A 19733-nucleotide genomic window follows, 5' to 3' on the forward strand; every position below is an offset into this window, starting at 1 on the left:
GGTTAGGCCAACATTTATTGCAAGGATTATAGTTTCCTTCCCCGCAGGACATTAGTGAACCAGTTGGTTTTTTTGACAATCGACAATGAATTCATGATCATTATTAGACTTTTAATTTCAGATTTTTTGTATTCAAATTCCACCATCTGCCATCCACCTGGGACAGCAGAACATTACTGGATTAGGGTTGTGAGGATCAATTAATATAATCCCAAAGTAAATTAATTATATTTCACATCTTAACTTATTAAATAATCATTTTACAATCCAAACAACTCAATATCTAGACTATGAATTTGCTGCCTGACCTGTTGTGCATTTCCAGCACCACACTCTCGACTCTGATCTCCAGCATCTGCAGTCGTCACCTTCTCTTCTAAATTTGCATGAGCCAATTTATGGAGGGGAATGAGCAGACCATTTAAAAATGCATTTTCCAAACACTTACAAAGTAGCCTTCTGGATGTAGAGACTGTAAAATAAGGACAAATGAAGTCAGTATATAGGCCACACAATCTAATAAACTGCTCTGAAGATATTGCCATTGAAAGTACCTTTATTCCTTTGCCAGAAGGTTCCTACCCTTTGTTTTGAGAATTGCATTCTGCCAGGAAACCTTGCAAATTTACATCCAACAGATGTCCCAGCACGTTTTGAATATGATTCATGTGACTTTTATTTTGGTTAGTGCTTCATGATCATTCCCTTAATTCAGCCAATGTTGTTATCCAAGCTCCAGTGGGGAAGGCAGACAGGGATGAATAAAGAAGTGGCATTGCAGAGTAGAAAGTGGCTTGGAGCCATCTTGCACTCAGTATTAAATGTTCACTTACAAACAGCATAATTTTTACAAATATTACAGTAAGCCATCATGGTTGATCATTACCGATCTGATTACAACCTCACCTCATCCTTGCCTACCCCAATAACATTTCACCCCCTCACTTACCAAGGATTACTTTATTGCTGGAGGAGAAAGTGAGGTCTGCAGATGCTGGAGATCAGAGATGGAAATGTATTGCTGGAAAAGCGCAGCAGGTCAGGCAGCATCTAGGGAACAGGAGAATCGACGTTTCGGGCATTAGCCCGAAGAAGGGCTAATGCCCGAAACGTCGATTCTCCTGTTCCCTAGATGCTGCCTGACCTGCTGCGCTTTTCCAGCAACACATTACTTTATTGCTACCTTACAAATATTCAAAGATTGCTTTCACTGCCTTCTTGAGAAAGTGAGTTTGAAAGACTCAAGACCCTCAGTGAGAAAGAGGTTCTCCTCCTATCTTAAATGGGTGAACCCCTATTTTTAAACGTGACCTCCTACTTCTAGATTCTCACACAAGAGAAAATATCTTTCCACATCATCCCGTCTGGACCATTCAGGACTTTATGCTTCAATCAAGTTGCCTCTCACTCTTATAAACTCCAGTGGATATGAATCCAGCCAATCCAACTTTTCCTCATAAGACAACATGCCCATCCTAGGTATTCATTTAGTTAACTTTCTCTGAACTGTTTCCTAAGCCCTCCTTAAAGAAGCTGACATATATAGTTACACTACACTCCATATGTGGTCTCATCACTGCCCTGGACACCAACATTAACCTCCCAACTTCTGTGTTCAATTCTGCTTACATATGTATAACATTCTATTAGCTTTCCTAATTACTTGCATGATAACCTTTTGTGATTCATGGAGTAGGCCATCCAGATCCCTCTGCATGCCAGAGCTCTGCAACTTCTCACCATTGAGAAAGCATGTTTCCATCTTATTCTACCTGCCAAAATGAACAACACTTTTGTAGCAAGCCAAATTATGTCCAGGTACACAGTGCTGCAAGATCTCTGCCTAGATTCCCTGGATGGAAATTTGAGAGTCATATTATTAGGGGTGGCATGAATCATAACTGTAAATATGATGGACCATGCTTTTCTGTGGCAGAGCATATGCTGTTAGTTACCTCCCTTGTTTATTATTTCATTTTTGCATGGCATATTATGAAAGGAGCAGCTGACTAACAGTCCAACAAGTAGATCTGTGATCTATGTAAACAGGGTAAACAATCTTTTTAAGCAATCAGATTGAAAGATTATAAAACTGGCAGCACAGAAACCAAACAGGAAGTGTAGGGTATGCGAATTCGCTGTCAAATCAGAAATTAAAAGAGGGATAAATTGGAATAAGAGAAATATTGTAAAAAAGTAAGAGAAGTCGACAAATAATTACAATAAACATGTTATTTAAAAAAAACTCCATGATAGGTTAAACTTAACAGAATGGGACTTTGTATTTGTAGTCTTTAATGTTCAGAACCCGAGAGGATATTTGAAAGTAACTAATGGTTTTCACTTTGTTATAAGAAATGCTTGCGCTGATCTAAATTGTGCTACGACTTCTCATTAATGCGAACTCATGGGTTCAAATCCCGCAGCAACAGAGGTTACCATGAAGGACTCACTTTCTCAGCCTCTCCCCTCACCTGAGGCATGGTGACCCTCAGGTGAAACCACCATCAGACATCTCTCTCCAGTGAGACAGCAGCACCTTGGTCTGGTAGGACAACGTGGCTTTAATTCTGAAGAAGGGTCACTGGACTATTAATTCTGCTTTCTCTCCGCAGATGCCGCCAGACCTGCTGAGTTTCTCCAGCCATTTCTGTTTTAGTTAGCGTGTGAAATGGATGGTTATTTGGATAGAAATAATGTGCAAGGATGTGGAGAAAAAGCATAAGATTGTTAGGAGATAACGATGCTCTTTTGAAGAGCCCCAACAGACTGGATGGGCCTAATAGCCTCCTTCTGCACCCTTACAATTCTGTGATACTGTCATTCTTGTGAATCTCGATTTGAAATGTTTAAATTTAGTTTTTAATTTAATTGGCAAAGTACGGTTATTGATATGTTTCTGTGCAGCGTGACTGCATTTTTTTTTCGTGTCTAATTACATGTTGAAAATGCAATTCAAAACCGATATGGAACTAAACGTTGGGCCATTCCACTCAGTAACTCTACAGTCTCGGGAACCTGGGATCTCAGCGAACCCTAAGGACTTTTCTGAAGGCACGTTAATGGACTGTATTCCTCCCGAGCAGGGCGTCAGCTCCTGACTCTGTGTCCCTGTCTCCTCCCAGCTCCTGCTCGACTCAAAACTCCCAAAGCCTCAGCCCGGGCGCTAAGCTCCGTTTGAGAAAATAAAACCCCAGCGATGTTGTACGGCATATTTTGAAAGCTTCGATGTTTTGGATGTGTGGGAATTGGTAGCGAACGGGGAAAGGGTTTGCTTATCCAAATAAATTTTGGCGAAGAAATGTAGAAACGTGAGTTTAATTAATATGTAAATACTAAAAACATAAAAGCAGATGAACAGCGATACTATAATTGTAAAAGCCGCGATTTTAAAAAAAATAATGGATTTCATTCTATCTGCTACGCCCCCCAATTTGCCTGAGATCCTCAGATCAATGTTATACAGTTAGGGTTAAGTAGGCAAAGCTATTATCGAATTGAAGTACTGTGTGGCTAAAGCCAGGGTTTACAAATCGATATTTAGAGTGTTAAAGCAGGGGGTTACAGGGCAAATTTAACTAGCAACGGCACTTAAACTGAGACCACTGTGGTGAGTTAAGTTTGTGATTTCTGACCCTCCCCACAGACTACACATATTTTCACCTGGAAACTGACCCTTTGCTGTCAGATATTCTCTGTGGACCGGGCTGATGGAGACCATTTGGGGGGGCTCTCGCTGAGTTTCCCGGTGTAGGTGCCTATGGTGCGGGTGTTGGGTACAGAAGGTGCTGTCACTGATCGGATCCACACTGTGTGGCTGGTGCTAGGGTCAACCACTGTTCTAGTTAAAGTCAGAGTGGAAGGAATGCCAGCGCTGGGCACTGGTGGACAATCCTATGGAGAGGTTGAGGAGAAGGATGGGAAATTCCCACTCCATCCCCAGACAAACCCCACCCCAACCCCCCCAGCCCGGGTTAATCCGACCCCGGGGCTCCCGGTGACCAGGGGAAAGCTCCCTGTCTCCCCCAGCGTTCATTCACTCCGAGTATCACGCTCATCCCCAGCCCCTTATACACTCAATCCCCACAGTCTCTCCCCCTCACTGCGATCCGCTCACTCCCTAAACTTTCTTTGCACCCTCCCCAAAGCCCCTGCACCTTTCCTATAGTAGGGCGACCAGAACTGGGCAAAATATTCCAAATGTGGTCTCACCAGGGTCTTGTAGAGCTGCAGCAAAACCTCGCGGCTCTTAAACTTGATCCCCCTGTTAATGAAAGCCAAAACACCATATGCTTTCTTAACAACTCTATCCACTTGGGTGGCAACTTTGAGGGATCTATGTATTTGAACAACTTGTACTTCCTCCACACTGCCAGAGAGCGGCAGAGAGCGGCGGGAGCTGGGCGGAAGTTTAGCCGGAGCGCAAAGCCGGTCGGGAAGGTAAGTGATTACTATTAGAATGGGTGTGTTCTAAACCCCAGGTCCAACAAAGTAGGGCCTCCCTCCCTCCCTCCTCCTCCCTCCCTCCCTCCTCCTCCCTCCCTCCCTCCTCCTCCCTCCCTCCCTCCTCCTCCCTCCCTCCCTCCTCCTCCCTCCCTCCCTCCTCCTCCCTCCCTCCCTCCTCCTCCCTCCCTCCCTCCTCCTCCCTCCCTCCCTCCTCCTCCCTCCCTCCCTCCTCCTCCCTCCCTCCCTCCTCCTCCCTCCCTCCCTCCTCCTCCCTCCCTCCCTCCTCCTCCCTCCCTCCCTCCTCCTCCCAGGTTGGTCCTGCCTCCCTCCCTCCCTCCTCCTCCCTCCCTCCCTCCTCCTCCCTCCCTCCCTCCCTCCTTCCCTCCCTCCCTCCTCCTGCCTTTATAAATAGCGCTGCTGCATCCAGCGGCAGATCTCCGTTCTCCCTGAAAGGAGGAGAGTTCACGATCAGTCTGGGAGCACCACACCGACCGGTAAGATGCCCCCTTTGTGAGGGGAGGGGAAGGGGGTAGCTTTTACTGATCATCCCTAGATAAAGTTAAAACAAAAACAGATGCAATAGAACAATTGAGTGAGGTGGGCATTACCTGGGCTATGATAATAACGCGAAGCAAAAAAGTTATCTTGTTTTAAATTAATAAATATTCGTTAAAATATCTAACCTGCTGGGATAAAGTGAAACTTTGTATGTGTGTGTGTCTTCAGAATGTCTCGCCCTGCTGTGTTTTGCAAACACTGGAAATATTGGGGAGTTGTGTTTTGCAGTTAGTTATCTCCCCTCGGAGTCTTGCAAGTGCTCCCCAGTTCAGGCGTTAGGATCAGGTCATATTAAATATGGATCCTTCTCTATAGGACTGAAGACAAATCTTCACCGATAACTCCTGTGGTCTTGTCACCCATCTGTAACACAGATACACAAGATGCTTTATTGAAACAAGGTGTAACGATGTACACAGAATAACGTGACCCGTGATCCCTGGAGCATCCAATCCCCCCTCTCTGCCCACTGCCCGTTCACCTTTTCCAGTATTTCCTTTGCACTCACTGCTGTTTGCATCCCATACGGTGTCAGCCACCAGCGGGAATTCTGTGCCTGGTCGGTGAAAGGAGCAGTGGAACGGGCAGTTAGAGACACCCCTAACGACCCAGGGAGTGCTGGGGAAACTCAGCAGCTCTGGCAGCAGCTGCGGAGAGAGAGAAACAAAGTTAACATAACGAGTCCAGTCTGACTTCTTCAGAACTCTATGTCTCTCTCTCTCTCTCTCCACAGATGTTGCCAGGCCTGCTGAGTTCCTCCGTTTTCCCTGGGTTTTCAGCATCCCCAGTACTGCTCTCCTTCATTGCCAGCATTAACAGGTCACAGAAACGACCTCTGAGAAGTAATCTGAACCAATTAAGGCAAGTAGCTCTCTGGTAGTATTTCAGAAGCAGCCAACTGAAATCACACTCTCTGCTTCTAGTGGGTAAGTGAGCCTCAGAGTTTTGAGTTCAGTTAGTCCATAAAACCATAAGAAATAGGAATTGGAGTAGGACATTCAGCCCTCTAGCCTGCTCCACTGTTCAATAGAATTACTGCTGATCCAACATTCCTCATGTCCACTTTCCTGCCTTTTCCCCACAGCTCTTGATTTCCCCTATTGATAAAGAATTTATCTCAGCCTTAATACACACAAGGATCCTGTCCCCCCCCGCTCTCTGTGGTTTAAAGTTTCAGACACTCACAACCCTCTGAGAGAAGAAATTCCTCCTCATCTCCGTCTTAAATTGGAGCCCCTTTACTCTGATACAAAGCCCTCTGGTCCTAGACTTTCCCATGAAGGCAAACATCCTCTCAGCATTGACCCTTTCGAAGCCCTTGAGAATCCCATATATTTCAATAAGGTCACCCTCTCATTCTGCTAAACGTCGGTGAGTGGAGTCCCAATCTGTTTAACGTTTGTTCAACAATCCCTCTATATCGGGGATCATCCTTATAAATCTTCTCTGAAATGCCTGCAGTAAAACAGTTGAATCTGATTTGCGTATTGTTCACAGAAGCGCCTCTCCACTTGCACTGTGTACTGTTTCTGGCTGTGGTAAAGGCATAACAGAGTTACTGGATAACTTCTTCAGTTCAGGTACACTGCTGAACAATGTTTATATATACATATATATTTCAGGATGTGAGGTGAACGAACACAGGGTTTGATCAACCAGGTATTGTGAATTATTAAAGAATTTAGAAGTGGAGATATATTGGCCCAGGCTTACAGTCTTAACGTTGTTGTTTGCTGGTTGTTACTGACTGGTAACAGCTGTCTCCCGATCTGAGCAGCGCTCAGATGCTGTGTCAAAGTTGCCAAAGAATTTTCAGTGTAAGTCCACATAAAATGAAGACCAGAATCATTTGAGATTTTCTCTATTCCTCCCTCTGATCCAAGCTGTTTTATCAAATATGTAAGTGTTTCATGAAACAAACAGTCCCCAATAAAACTGGTAAAAGCCGAAACCACCCATCACCGATTTGAACTTGTTCGATTTTGTTGAAATTAAGTTGATCAGAACAGTCTGAAGAGGAGTCACTGGACCTGAAACATTAACTCTGTTTTCTCTCCATGGATGCTGTCAGACCTGATAAGTTTGTCCAGAAATTTCTGTTTTTGTTTGTTTTTTCATTTGACACAGAATATTGGAAAGTGTCTTTGTTTGACGGTAGGATAATGTAACTACTGAGCACTTGATATAAACTGACACCAAATGGTACATTTTCAAAGCGGCCTTCCAAAGAGAAAATCAACACACAAAGTCAGCAGCAACACAAACTAGACATAGCTCTCAATAGGAAAATGAACTCAGTCGGTCATGCAGTAAGGCAATCACGGGGCAGATGGATTTCTACAATGGCTTTATTTTTAGTTAAACAGAACTTATAAACCTCCCGAGGCACCTAACCATGTAAATGCAGGGAAGGCAACATTCTCACTTTCACCACTCCCAACTTCCCAGTGTCCAAGGCCTCAAATACTCCTCCAGGTGTAATAGCTGTAGTTTGGTTAATTTGTGTACTGTACTTTCTGCTTGAGATGTGGCTGCTCTATGTGAGATGGACAAAATTCAGATCACCTTGTGGAGCATCTCTATACAAGCTTCAGGCCCTTTTAATTTTCTGCCTCACTCCTGCTCTGATCTCTCTGTCCTTAGTTTTCTACCCTGTTCTAAGGAAGCTCAGTGCAAGCTAGAGATACATCAGCTCCTCACACAAACAGGCACTTTACAGACTTTCAGTCTCAACACTAAATTCAATATTTCGGACGATAACTACTACTCTTATTTTTTGGACAGCAGCATTCTGCTGTTAACATTTGCACCTCTTGTAGATCTGTCTTTTGTTTCTTTACTTTTCCCATTTCCATCTCCTTTTACCTTGCAACAATATTCCATTCATCATTTAAGTTATTACGCATGTGAAGTTTGTTGTCTCTTGCCAGCTGTCTTTCTATACCTCTGGACTTGCATAAAACCTCTCTTATATCTTAATAATTTTCCCGGTGTCAGGTGAGGCTGTGGACCTGAAATGTTAACTCTCTTTCTCTTTCAACAGACGTTTGCATAACCTGCTGAGAGTTTTGCTGCATTTTTTATTTTTATTTCAGACTTAAAGCACCTGCAACACTCTGCTTTTATGCCAAAAGTATCTGTATCTGGTCACTTCATAACGTAAAAGATTTTGCTTGCGATGTTGTCTTACATTTTCAATATCAGGTCAGGCTTCATTGATGGCTTATGCTATCTCCTAGTGTAATATCTATGCTTCTAGTTGTACGATTTGTCCGCACAGACACGAAATGGCTTCATACCTGTGGACCCTCACTGTTGGTCCAGATCATTGCCCGGTAGTCCCTATCATGATTTACTTACAACTAACTCTGTATTGAAGACGGTCATGTTGCACTGCTGAGTGCTATATAAATTGGACAATTCGCAATGTGTTTACGCCTCACTGAGAGCTCATTCTCCTTTCTAGGTGAATACCTACATTGCTGTATATTTTCAACACTGAGCAAGCAAGAGTGTGTCCACAGCCAAATGATGTTGATGTTCTGAGGAAGGGTCACCAGACCTGAAACATTAACTCTGACTTCTCTTCACAGATGCTGCCAGACCTGCTGAGTTTTTCCAGCAATTTGTGTTTTTTGATTCTGATTTACAGCACCTGCAGTTCTTTCGTTTGTATGGTATTGACATTGCTCTGAGATTTATATTTTCTATGTGCTAGAGTGGTATGATTGCACAACAACTGGATTTGGCATGTAGTATGTGAAAATCTGACCACTTAAATGAACAAATTCAATGCATGATATATTCTATTAACACAAGCTTTCTTTGTGGAGTCTTGTTCACCGGGACATATTGGGATTTCTCCATCGTATCAGACTTCACTCCAAACAGTGAAGAGTTTCCTCCCAGTTCCCATTAACTATAATTTTGCTCGGACTCCTTGATATTTCATTTGGTCAAAAATTGCCTTGACTTTAACAGCCACTCACTGCAACCTCACTTCTGGATTTTGGCTCTTTAGTCCAGACTTGGTCCAATGCCAGAATATGGCCAGGAGCTGAGTGACCCCGACAAAATTTAAAATGGGCAGGTTATTGCAAAGCAAGTGTAATTTGATAGCACTATTGAGGACCCCTTTCATCACTTTGCGGATTATCAAGAGTAGACCAATGGGGCAGTAGCAAACTGACTTGGATGTTTCCTGCTTCAAAGGTCAATAAATTGTATGGAACCCGCACACAATTTCCAAATACTCATAACTGGCTGTGGGGTTTTAATCAGAGCAGCGTTGTTTATTCTGAACTTAACAGTTCTATTCCTGATTTAGCTGATAGTGGTGTCGATAATGTTTGCTGACGATTTTCCAATCCCGGGTGTTACAATTGTTCTCCTTGACAAGAACAAGGAGCTTTGATACAAAGCAGAAAAAGCACAGCCAGTCCTATAGTGAGAGCTCACCTTCACACACTGAATTAGAATAATGCAGACGCTTGCTTAACCCAGCTGAGGAATTTGAAAAGCAAAATCAATTCTCAAACAACAATTCAGATTTTAAGACAAAATAGTTATTTAAAAGTACAGAAGCTTTTGCTAAAGTTTTTCATCTTGCACTTATCAGGACCATTCACAAGAATACAATTTCATGGGCTAACCAACATGAAGGAGAGGAGAATGATGAGTGATGAAGAGAATACTAAGTGCTCAGGCAGCACTCCCCTCTCATGCAGTATAAATGTTGGTTTTCCTGCATTGTCCTGATGAGTGAAAGAGGAAATACTTCAATAAAATGTCTTTATCCAACAGTACTCATTTTAAGAATAGCTCAGTATTCCAGGTGCAATGTTTTAAGCAGCCTATTCCCATTGGATTGTCAGTGATGAGAAAGATATTTGTGGCAAATAATGTGAAAAGGTTAGGTCAATTATTCAAAAAGCATTGGCTGTTGGTGGGCATTATTTGGAAGTATATCCTCAGCATTCTTGTCTCAATTGTTGTGAACCTGTTGCACTGGTGTGAGAGCTTTGAAACAATTGACTGCTCAAGGTTGAAGTGTGCCTGTTTGAGGTGATGGGTTTCACTACACCTTGTCTGTACTTCCTTTTATTTCCAGCTATGAACAGTGGGATCTGCGTGTGTGTGTTTCTCGCGGTTCTCTACTCGGGCTGCATCGGTAGACTCATCAACGGGTCTGATGATGGGAGTCCAATTGGCAGGGAGCTGAAGCAAAGCATTGCCATGCATCAAAGGCAACTTCGGGAAGCCCAGTCCACTGAGCAGGTGAAACCATTCCAGAGCAGTGAGCAAAGAGCCAACTTGGGAGCTCTGCTCACACAATACCTTCAACAAATCAGGAAAGGTGAGTTACACCAACTGCAAAGTGAAACTGCCAATTATAATGGAACTTACTATTCAACAATTTCTGCAATTGCTCACTGAATAGATGTGGCTGAATGTATAGAGGTTTGTTTTCTGGCAAGTCTCAGTATGTAGATCTCTAGATAACATCCATCAGAATTCTTCATTCCTGTAACACCAATTATAACAGCCTGCCCAAAAATTATCATACTGCATCTCTGCTTGGAGACGTAGGGGAGACATATCACTTTGTTAAAGTTTCAGTGCCAGCAGAGGACCTGAAGAGCTGACGTCAAGGCTATAACTGTGCAATGAAAGAAGCCTTGTCTGTTTAATTTTAGCTTTGCTGGTTTTTGAATAGTGCCCAAATACAGCTCCTAAAAATGCCACAAACACCCTTTTCAAAGGTTACCGTCATCTATGAGACTGGAAACAAAGCTGAAGCTGACCATCTCTGGAACATTGAAACATTACGCAGATTCTGTATTTGAAACATTGGTTCAGCAACGTGTCACTGGGCCGCACCGTCACATCATCTTCCTCCCCTCAAATTATTTTCCTCTTCTTTTGACCAATCACTTGAAAATCAATACCGAAATTCAGAGCAACTGCATTGGTAATGGGGTATTTGTCTAACAAATTATAGCTCTCATTAACTTGTTGCATGAATAACCTTAAACAGGGAGTCAGTGCATTTGTGTGTTTGCAGATGACTGAAGTATTTTTCTTTGTTCCCTGAATCTAAGCAAACCCCTACACTACATTGCCTGCCCTCATCCTTTAACTCCAGTGGGAAACAGTGCACATTTCAGAAGGAGCAGCCTCTTCTGAAAATGATTTGAATCAGACCCAAGTGCAAGTAATAGTGCAGTTACAACTCCCTTGTGATTTCAATCCACAATAATTTATGAATGCTTTCTTGACTGAAAATGTGTTGCTGGAAAAGCGCAGCAGGTCAGGCAGCATCCAAGGAGCAGGAGAATCGACGTTTCTGGCATGAGCCCTTCTTTAGGAATGAGAGGGGCTTATGCCCGAAACCTCGATTCTCCTGCTCCTTGGATGCTGCCTGACCTGCTGCGCTTTTCCAGCAACACATTTTCAGCTCTGATCTCCAGCATCTGCAGTCCTCACTTTCTCCTAGAATGCTTTCTTGGGTCAAGGTTTGGGAAGCCCTGATGTGACTTTCTTGGCATGTTTAGAGACTTAGCCTTGACCATCTCAGAGTGTAGGCTGGATGCTTCCGAATGTTATTGAACAATGTTCTATTTGTTGATGACATGCAACCAGCAATGCCCAACTTCAGGTGATTGAATCTCTTGAATTTGCTGCACTTGTCTATGTTTGTCAAAACATTAGATCTTGGACAGACATTCACATTGGGATATATTTTGACAATCCAGTGCCAACTTTAGCTCATCATAGCTGTCTTTTTGGACAAACGTTTTATGCCGAGTTCAGAATAATGCCATGTGAGTTTGATTCCTATTGAACTGAAGTAGATTTGGTACTTGCCTCCTCAACCTGCCCCTGAGAATGGAAGGCACTGCCTATTTACCACTGACCAAAACTACCAGGAAAATAGCTTAGGATAAAGTCTAAGCAGCCAAGGGTCTACCTTCAGGCACAATACAATTGGCAATGCAGCATCATAGGGATCTAATAAAGGTATTCAAAAAGGAAGGAGTCTGAACAGAGTGGATAGTGGAAAACCTGAGTGGATTGAGAACAAGAGGGCAAAAATTTAAAACAGTTGGGGAAAAGGTGAGATGAGGAAAAGTGAATGGTGGGGTTTAGAATGCACTGCTTGAGAATGTGGCAGAGGCAGTTTAAACAGAGAAGGGGGTAGGTGGGTATTGTAAAGGAACAGTGGGCAGGATTATGTTGAGAAAGCGATAGTATGGCATTAACTGAAATGCTCATTGGGAGAGCTTGCATTAATGTGATGGGCTAAATGCCCCCTTCTGTGCTGTAGTGATTCTGTGAATTATCAGAATAATACTGTAGATGACAGAATTTTAGCCTTTGGTATAGATAGGTTGATCCACTTGCTTTGTGTCTTTTGAACTGCATGGGCTTGCACTTTAATGGAACAGTTCCAACGTTTGCCTTCACCCAGCGAACTCCCCACCCCCACTAAAATATTTTAATTGTGCCTGTTTTATTTGTTCTCTATCTCTAGAAGTCATGTAATCATCTCATAAAAAAAAAGATTGTTTCGTAATAGAGTCTCAAAAAGAGCAGCTGAACAATATTTTGTGGAAACCAATATCTAGCCCCATCACAAGCCAGGACACCTCAAAAAGGATCAATAAATTTAACAAATTGTTTGATACCTTAATCAATCTGATTCATTCCTGTCAAAAATTTGAGATTTGACTTGAAACTTTGGCAGTGATAAAGTTGCCATAGTACTACCAGATTACAATGCTGCTCTCTCATTAGCGAGAGAGATGATTGGTGGTGTGTTTAACATGGCAGTCACCATGTGTCAGGCAAAAGTATGGTCTTTCATGGTAACCTCAGCTGGTGCAGTAATTGAATCCACACTGATAGCATCACTCTGCATTACAAAGCAGCCATCCAGTCAAGTGGACTAACCAACCCCCAGCTGGACAAGGAGCCAATAATAGCTAATGCAAGGATCAGGTCCTGCAGGAATGGAGGACCCACAAGCATTTTACTTACTTTCGATATCTTTGCAATATCTTGTTTTCTCCCTTGGACATGCACTGAACCCCTAACTAGAAGCCATGTTAACCATGTAGGCAGGGTGTCCATCTGAACCAGTTGTAATGTTTTGTGAACATGTTAAGATACTCCCTTCAAAATTTGCCATGAACCAGACAGAGAATTGGCTACACCTTGTCCAGCTGAGGATGTACAGTAGTCTCATCGATAGTCCTAAAAGGGATCTTTAAAATCAACCTAAAAGAGTTGTATACCATAAATGGAAAGGCAGCTTAACCTCTTTTGTTATGATGTTAATTCATGAGAATTAAGTGGTGCTCCTTGGCTTCACAGCATTTCTATCGGCTCAAACATATCACTGCCTCTGGTTCAGTTCCCCAACAACCCCCATTACCACCCTCCCACCTTCCCCTGCTCCCCTAACCTCCGCAGAACCATAATCAGATGATTATTACATTAGATCACAGAAACTTACAAACACATTCCTTCCCATCCATCATGCCTGTGTGGGCTAAGAAACAGCTCTGCAACTGAGTCCCATTTTCCAGCCTTTAGTCCATAGCTCTGTAGACTGCTACACTTAATTGCATCACTGGGGTTTTATTCCCAAGTGCAATGAGAGTTTCTGGCTCTATCATCCTTTCAGACGGTGATCTTCAGCCTCCCGCTGAATGGGTAGAATACCCATTCTAATGGGTAGAATAGTTTTGTCTCAATCCCCATCAAATCCTTTCACCAATTACTTTAAATAGTGGCTCAGCATTGGAAATGTGCTGAAATGTTTAATTGGCATCAGTAGTTTGCAGGTTTTACATACTTGCAAACATACACATAAGGAACAGGTGAATAGGTCATTCAGCTCTATGCCTGCTCTGCCATTTAATAAGATCAGGGCAAATCAGATTGTAACCTCAACTCCACATTCCTGCCTACCACTGACAAAACTTTACCCTTGTCCGCCTGTCTCTCTCTCTCTCTCTCCATCTCAAAAATATAAAAGAACTTTGCATCCACCACCATTGATGAAGAGATTTCCAAAAATTCATGACTTTCCCTGAGAAAATGAAGTCTCCTAATCTTGGTCTTAAGTGGGTGATCCTTATTTTTAAACAGTGACCACTTATTTTAGATTTGATCACCAGAGGAAATAAACTTTTCCTTATCCATCTTATCAAAGACTTTTAGGAGCTTTGTATGTTATAATTAAGCCACCTCTTACTAGTCTAATCACCTGTGGATACAAAACTATCTTGCCCAACCTTTCCTTATAAGATAACCTGTCCATTCCAGCTTCTCTAAACTGCATCCGACACACTCATAGCCTTCTGCAAATGAGGGGATCAATATTGTGTACAATGCTCCAGAAGCAATTATTCAAGACCATAGTTCCATGGTAGAGGGTACAGAATGAATGCCCACCAGGCACTTTCTCAATGATGCAGGACGGGTTGAAACAAGGGAGTTACTCTAAGTCACGCAAATACATCTCCCAGTACCGAAATACACAGAGGTATCCCCATGGTGAACAAGTTTCCTGCTTTTCAATTCTTCCTGCCTCTTCTGAGGAATATAGGTGAGATTAGATTAGATTAGATTTCTTACAGTGTGGAAACAGGCCCTTCGGCCCAACAAGTCCACACCGACCCGCCGAAGAGCAACCCACCCAGACCCCTACATTTACCTCTTCGGTTAACACTGCGGGCAATTTAGCCTGGCCAATTCACCTAACCTGCACATCTTTGTGACTGTGGGAGGAAACTGGAGCACCCTGCCCGAGGCGGAAATTGAACCCGGGTTTCTGCCGCTGTGAGGAAGCAGTATTAACGACTGAGCCACCGTGCCTGAGATTTCCATCTTTGCAACATGATGTCCATGAAAACAAATGTGCTGTTAACTCATTTAGGTTAATTCATATAAACAACAATTATAGTTGATGTGAAATTCTGCAGTAACTCTCAAAGTGTATTTGATGACAAACGTCTTTCATGTTTAAACATTGAAAGAATACTCTGTTCTACACTAAATGTGAGATTAAATTATGATTGTGCCATCTGGTTAGAAATCAATCATTTTTTGTTTTATATGTTAACATATTGCGAAGGCAATTATCTGGAATGTAAATGCAGGGCTAATCTGTTTGAGATTTATGGTAAACTATTAGCTGCAAAGTAATCAAATAATTGGACATTTTCTCCTTGGAAGTACTGAGAACATTTGCTCACGTTTCTAGCTTATTACATCTGTCATTATAAATCAGCAAAAATCCAAAGATGGGTTTTTAAAGAAAGATTTTAACAAAAATACTGATTTATTTTAGAAATCATTCAAAGTATATTAATTTTTTTTACACCTGACAGCCTGAACAGGAAAAGGCTGATTCTACAAGACTTTGAAATACAAACAATTCAAATTAAACAATGCCATAAAAATTGCATTGGATTCAACATTACACTAGTGATGGCTAAGAACATCTCATGTTTAAAATAAGTAGTTCAGTCTTAAAAATAAACTTTTATTTCACAGACGTAAGACACATATTATCAAGTCAGGGTAATACAGCACAGAAACAGACCCTTAGGTCCTCAACCAGACATCCCAATCTGACCTAGTCCTATTTGCCAGCATCTAGACCATATCTCTGTAAACACTTTCTATTCATGTACCAGTCCAGACACTTTTTAAATGTTGTAATAGTACCAGTCTCGACCACTTCCTCTGGCAGCTCATTCCATACATGCACCACTCTCTGCGTGAAAAGGTTACCCCTCAGGTCCTTTTAAAATCTTTCCCCTCTTAGCTTAATCCTATGCCATCTAGTTTTGGACTTACCCTACCTTAGGAAAAAGAACTTGGCAAATCATTCTAACCATGCCCTTCGTGATTTTATAAACCTCAATAGGGTCACCCTCAGTGTCCAATTCTCCCAGAAAATAAGTCAAACCCTCCAGTCCCAGCAACATCATTGTAAATCTTTCTGTACCCTGTCAAGTTTAACAACATCCTTTCTATGGAAGGGTGACCAGAGTTGTACGCAGTATTCAATAAGTGGCCTCAGCAATGTTCTGTAATATGCTGCAACATGACTTCCCAAATCCTATACTCAGTGTTCTGACCAATGAAGACAAGCGGGCCAAACATCTTCTAAATTTGGAGGTTGGCTAATGTGGTGCCAATATCTGAGATAGACTGTAGGAAAAGCCAGGGAACTGTAGACTGTTGAGCCTTACATCAGTGATGGGTAAGTTGTTAGGGGGAATTCTGAGGGACAGGATTTAAATGCATTTGGGAAGGCAAGGACTGATTAGGAATAGTCAACATGGTTTTGTGCATGGGAAATTATGTCTCACTAACTTGATTGAGGTTTTTGAAAAGGTGACAAAGAAGATTGATGAAGGTAGGGCAATAGACTTCAGCAAAACGTTCAACAAGATTCCGTATGGTAGGCTGGTTAGTAAGATTAGGTCTCTACGTGAAGCAGGGGAAGCAAGCCAATACAAAATTGACTTGAAGGCAGCAGAAGGTTTTTGAAAAGGTGACAAAGAAGATTGATGAAGGTAGGGCAATAGACGTTGTCTATATGGACTTCAGCAAAACGTTCAACAAATTTCCGTATGGTAGGCTGGTTAGTAAGATTAGGTCTCTACGTGAAGCAGGGGAAACAAGCCAATACAAAATTGACTTGAAGGCAGCAGATAGAGGATGCTGGCAGAGGATTGCTTTTCAGACTGGAGGCCTGTGAACAGCAGTGTGCCACAGGGACCAATGCTGGGTCCACGTCTTTTCGTCATTTATATAGATGATTTGGATGTGAATATAAGAGGCTTCGTTAATAATTTTACAGATGACACCAAAATATGTCATGTAATGAACAGTGAAGAAAGGTATCTCAGAGTACAATGGGACCTTGAACAGATGGGCCAATGGTCCAAGGAGAGGCAGATGAAGTTTTATTGAGACAAATGTGAGGTTTTGCATTTTGATAAGGCAAACCAGGGCAGGACTTTTACAGGTAATGGTAGGGCCCTGGGGAGTGTTACTGAACAAAGAGACCTAGGGATGCAGGTGCATAGTTCCTTGAAACTGGACTCCCAGGTAGATAGAATAGTTAGTGAAGAAAGCATTTGGCATACTTGCCTTCATTGGTCAGTGCATTGAGTATATGGGTTGGGACATCATATTGAATGCAACAGTTAGGACAAATCTATGATGAGAAGATACTGCACAAAATATAGATTAATTGTTGATGCACCCAAAAACAGAATTAGTTCTGTCTCATTTACATGGAACATTAACGTCTAAATCTAACCTGCTAAGAAAAAAAAACTATTGTTAAATTTAACTGATCAACAGGGTACAGCCCAATAGTTTCAGCTGTTTAATCTATACATTCTGAAATGAAAGCACATTTTGTATCAAGTGTGTTAATTATCCACAAGGTTTATGAAAGGCCATTTTTACTGATGGCTATGGTTAACAATGTACATCATAATGTGTCCACTCCATCTACCCACACAAGCCTTTAGGAAACTTAACACCTCTCTTCTTCAAAAGCACTAGTTTAACATGTTTAAAGTTTTGATTAAAGTAAACTGTGAATTGAGATTACTCAGCAGTTATCATTAATATATATATAACCTCCAAACTGATCATTGCCTCACTTGTCTACCTGTCACATCTACAGATTAATGGTCTGGTGTAAAATGTTATAAGTTAACACTTTGAAGGTTTGGAGGGATATTGGCCAAGCACAGGCAGGTGGGACTAGTTTAGTTTGGGAACATGGTCAGCATGGACTGGTTAGACCGAAAGGTCTGTTTCCATGTTGCACGACTCTAAGACTCTCGCAAAATATAATATATGATGTAAAATATTTGACCAATATTTTCAACATCATGGTTTATAAAAATCTCTTGTCTGCCTTCTGCTCCTCAAAGAACTAAAAACAGTACAACCCAGGAACAGGCCCTTCGCCCACCAAGACTCCAGTGACACATGATATCTTTCTAAACTAAAAACCTTTTGCCTCTGTATCCCTCTATTCCCTGCCTGTTCATGTATCTGTCAAGATGTGCTAACTTATCCACCTTCACCACTTCCCCTGGTGGCATATTCCAGGTTCTTAACACCTTTGTGAAAAAAGTGTGCCTCTCACATCTCCCTTAAACTTAACCCCTTTTACTTTAAACCTATTTCCCCTGGTAAGTGACATTCCCACCTGGGAAAAAGACTCCAACTATCCATTCTACCCACGCCTCTCATCATTTTGTAAACCTCAAACAGCTTGCCCCCCCATCCTTCGACATTCAAGTGAAAACAAATCAAGTTTGTCCAAACTCTCCTCATAGCTGATACCCTCCAAGTTGGGCAACATCCCAGTAAACCATTTCTTTACCCTCTCCACAACCTCCTTCAAGTAGTGTTATGACCAAAACTGTGTGCAATGTTCCAAATGTGGTCAAACTAAAGTTGTACACAGCTGCAACATGACTTGCCAATTTTTATACTCTGTGCCCTGACCAACGAAGGCAAGTATGTTATACGCCTTCTTGGCCACCTTATCTACTTGTGTTGCCAATTTCAGAGAATTGTGGACCTGTACAATTAGATCCCTCTTTATGTTGCTAACATGAAGGGTTCTGCCATTTACTGTATACTTCCCTCCTGATCTTTCAAAGTATATCACCTCGCACTTGTTTGAATTAAACTCCATCTGCCATTTCTCTGCCCAAGTCTCCTGTCTATCTATACCTTGCTGTATTCTCTGGTAATCTTCCTCCCTATCCACAGCTTTGTGTCATCCACAGACTTACTCATCAGGCCACCTATATTAGGAAAGTGATTGAGCAGTGGATTGGGCTAGAGGGCTGACTGGTCTACTTCTGTTCCTATTCCTTGCACTCGATGCCTCATGTCGTAATGAAGTGGTGATTACGCAGACCTAGTTTTTGCGTTTTGTCTTCCCAGGTTCTTTGGATAGAGGCACTCTTGTGGGAAGCAAATTGCAGAACCTGGATCCCTCCCACAGGATAAGTGATCGGGATTATGTGGGATGGATGGATTTTGGTCGACGCAGCGCTGAAGAATATGAATACGCAGCGTAAAAAAATTATAGTACAACCACATTCCCAAGTCTGTACAAAAGAAGAAAAAACTTTGATTTGAAGTCTTAAAAATGAGTGTTTCAAATTCTATTCACTATGGTCCTTAATGTGAATTTGTTTGTAAGACTGTATAATGCAATATACATATGAAGGATTTTGCAGAATTGTCTGGCTCTGTCCAGTTTCTTATTAATATTAATGATACAAGATCGAAATAATTCAGTATCTCGTCTGTCAATTTAGTACATCACAATAAAAAGAAGCAAAACAGAAACTTTGTTTAATGCTTTAACACATGTCATGGAGAAAACAGATGCAAGGGAAGGTAGTTCTTTCTCAACGTTGAGACCTATTGGTCATGAGGAATGGAAGGTAACTTCATTCCTGGCATGCAATGGTTCAGACTGAAGACCTCTAGTCACTTCAGAGTGTCCAAGTGACATGTTGCCCCAATGCTACAATGTCAAACATTGCCATTTTTAGAACAGCTCTGAGGAAGGGGTTGTGAAAGAAGCTGACCATTGTAAAACCATTAGTGCACAGATTAACATGTTCCCTTCTACAAAGAGCAGCTGAAGTGAAGGT

The 19733-nt window shown here is 42.0% G+C and overlaps 1 protein-coding gene across 2 annotated transcripts; it reads left to right on the top strand.

Annotated features, from left to right (window-relative positions):
• Positions 1-4848: 4848 nt before the first annotated feature.
• On the top strand, positions 4849-19422 carry LOC122564521 (cholecystokinin-like). 2 transcript variants are annotated; one of them, XM_043719529.1, is made up of 4 exons: positions 4849-4940; positions 5738-5865; positions 10115-10360; positions 19012-19422. In XM_043719529.1, the coding sequence occupies exons 3-4, from the start codon at positions 10117-10119 to the stop codon at positions 19146-19148; spliced, it is 381 nt and encodes a 126-aa protein (XP_043575464.1). In that variant the 5' UTR covers positions 4849-4940; positions 5738-5865; positions 10115-10116; the 3' UTR covers positions 19149-19422. The 2 variants fall into 2 exon arrangements, with proteins under 2 accessions (XP_043575464.1, XP_043575465.1); XM_043719530.1 differs by lacking the exon at positions 5738-5865 and having other exon boundaries at positions 4858-4940.
• The last annotated feature ends 311 nt before the right edge of the window (positions 19423-19733 follow it).

This window comes from Chiloscyllium plagiosum, chromosome 29 (assembly GCF_004010195.1).
Source record: "Chiloscyllium plagiosum isolate BGI_BamShark_2017 chromosome 29, ASM401019v2, whole genome shotgun sequence".
NCBI lineage: Eukaryota > Metazoa > Chordata > Chondrichthyes > Orectolobiformes > Hemiscylliidae > Chiloscyllium > Chiloscyllium plagiosum.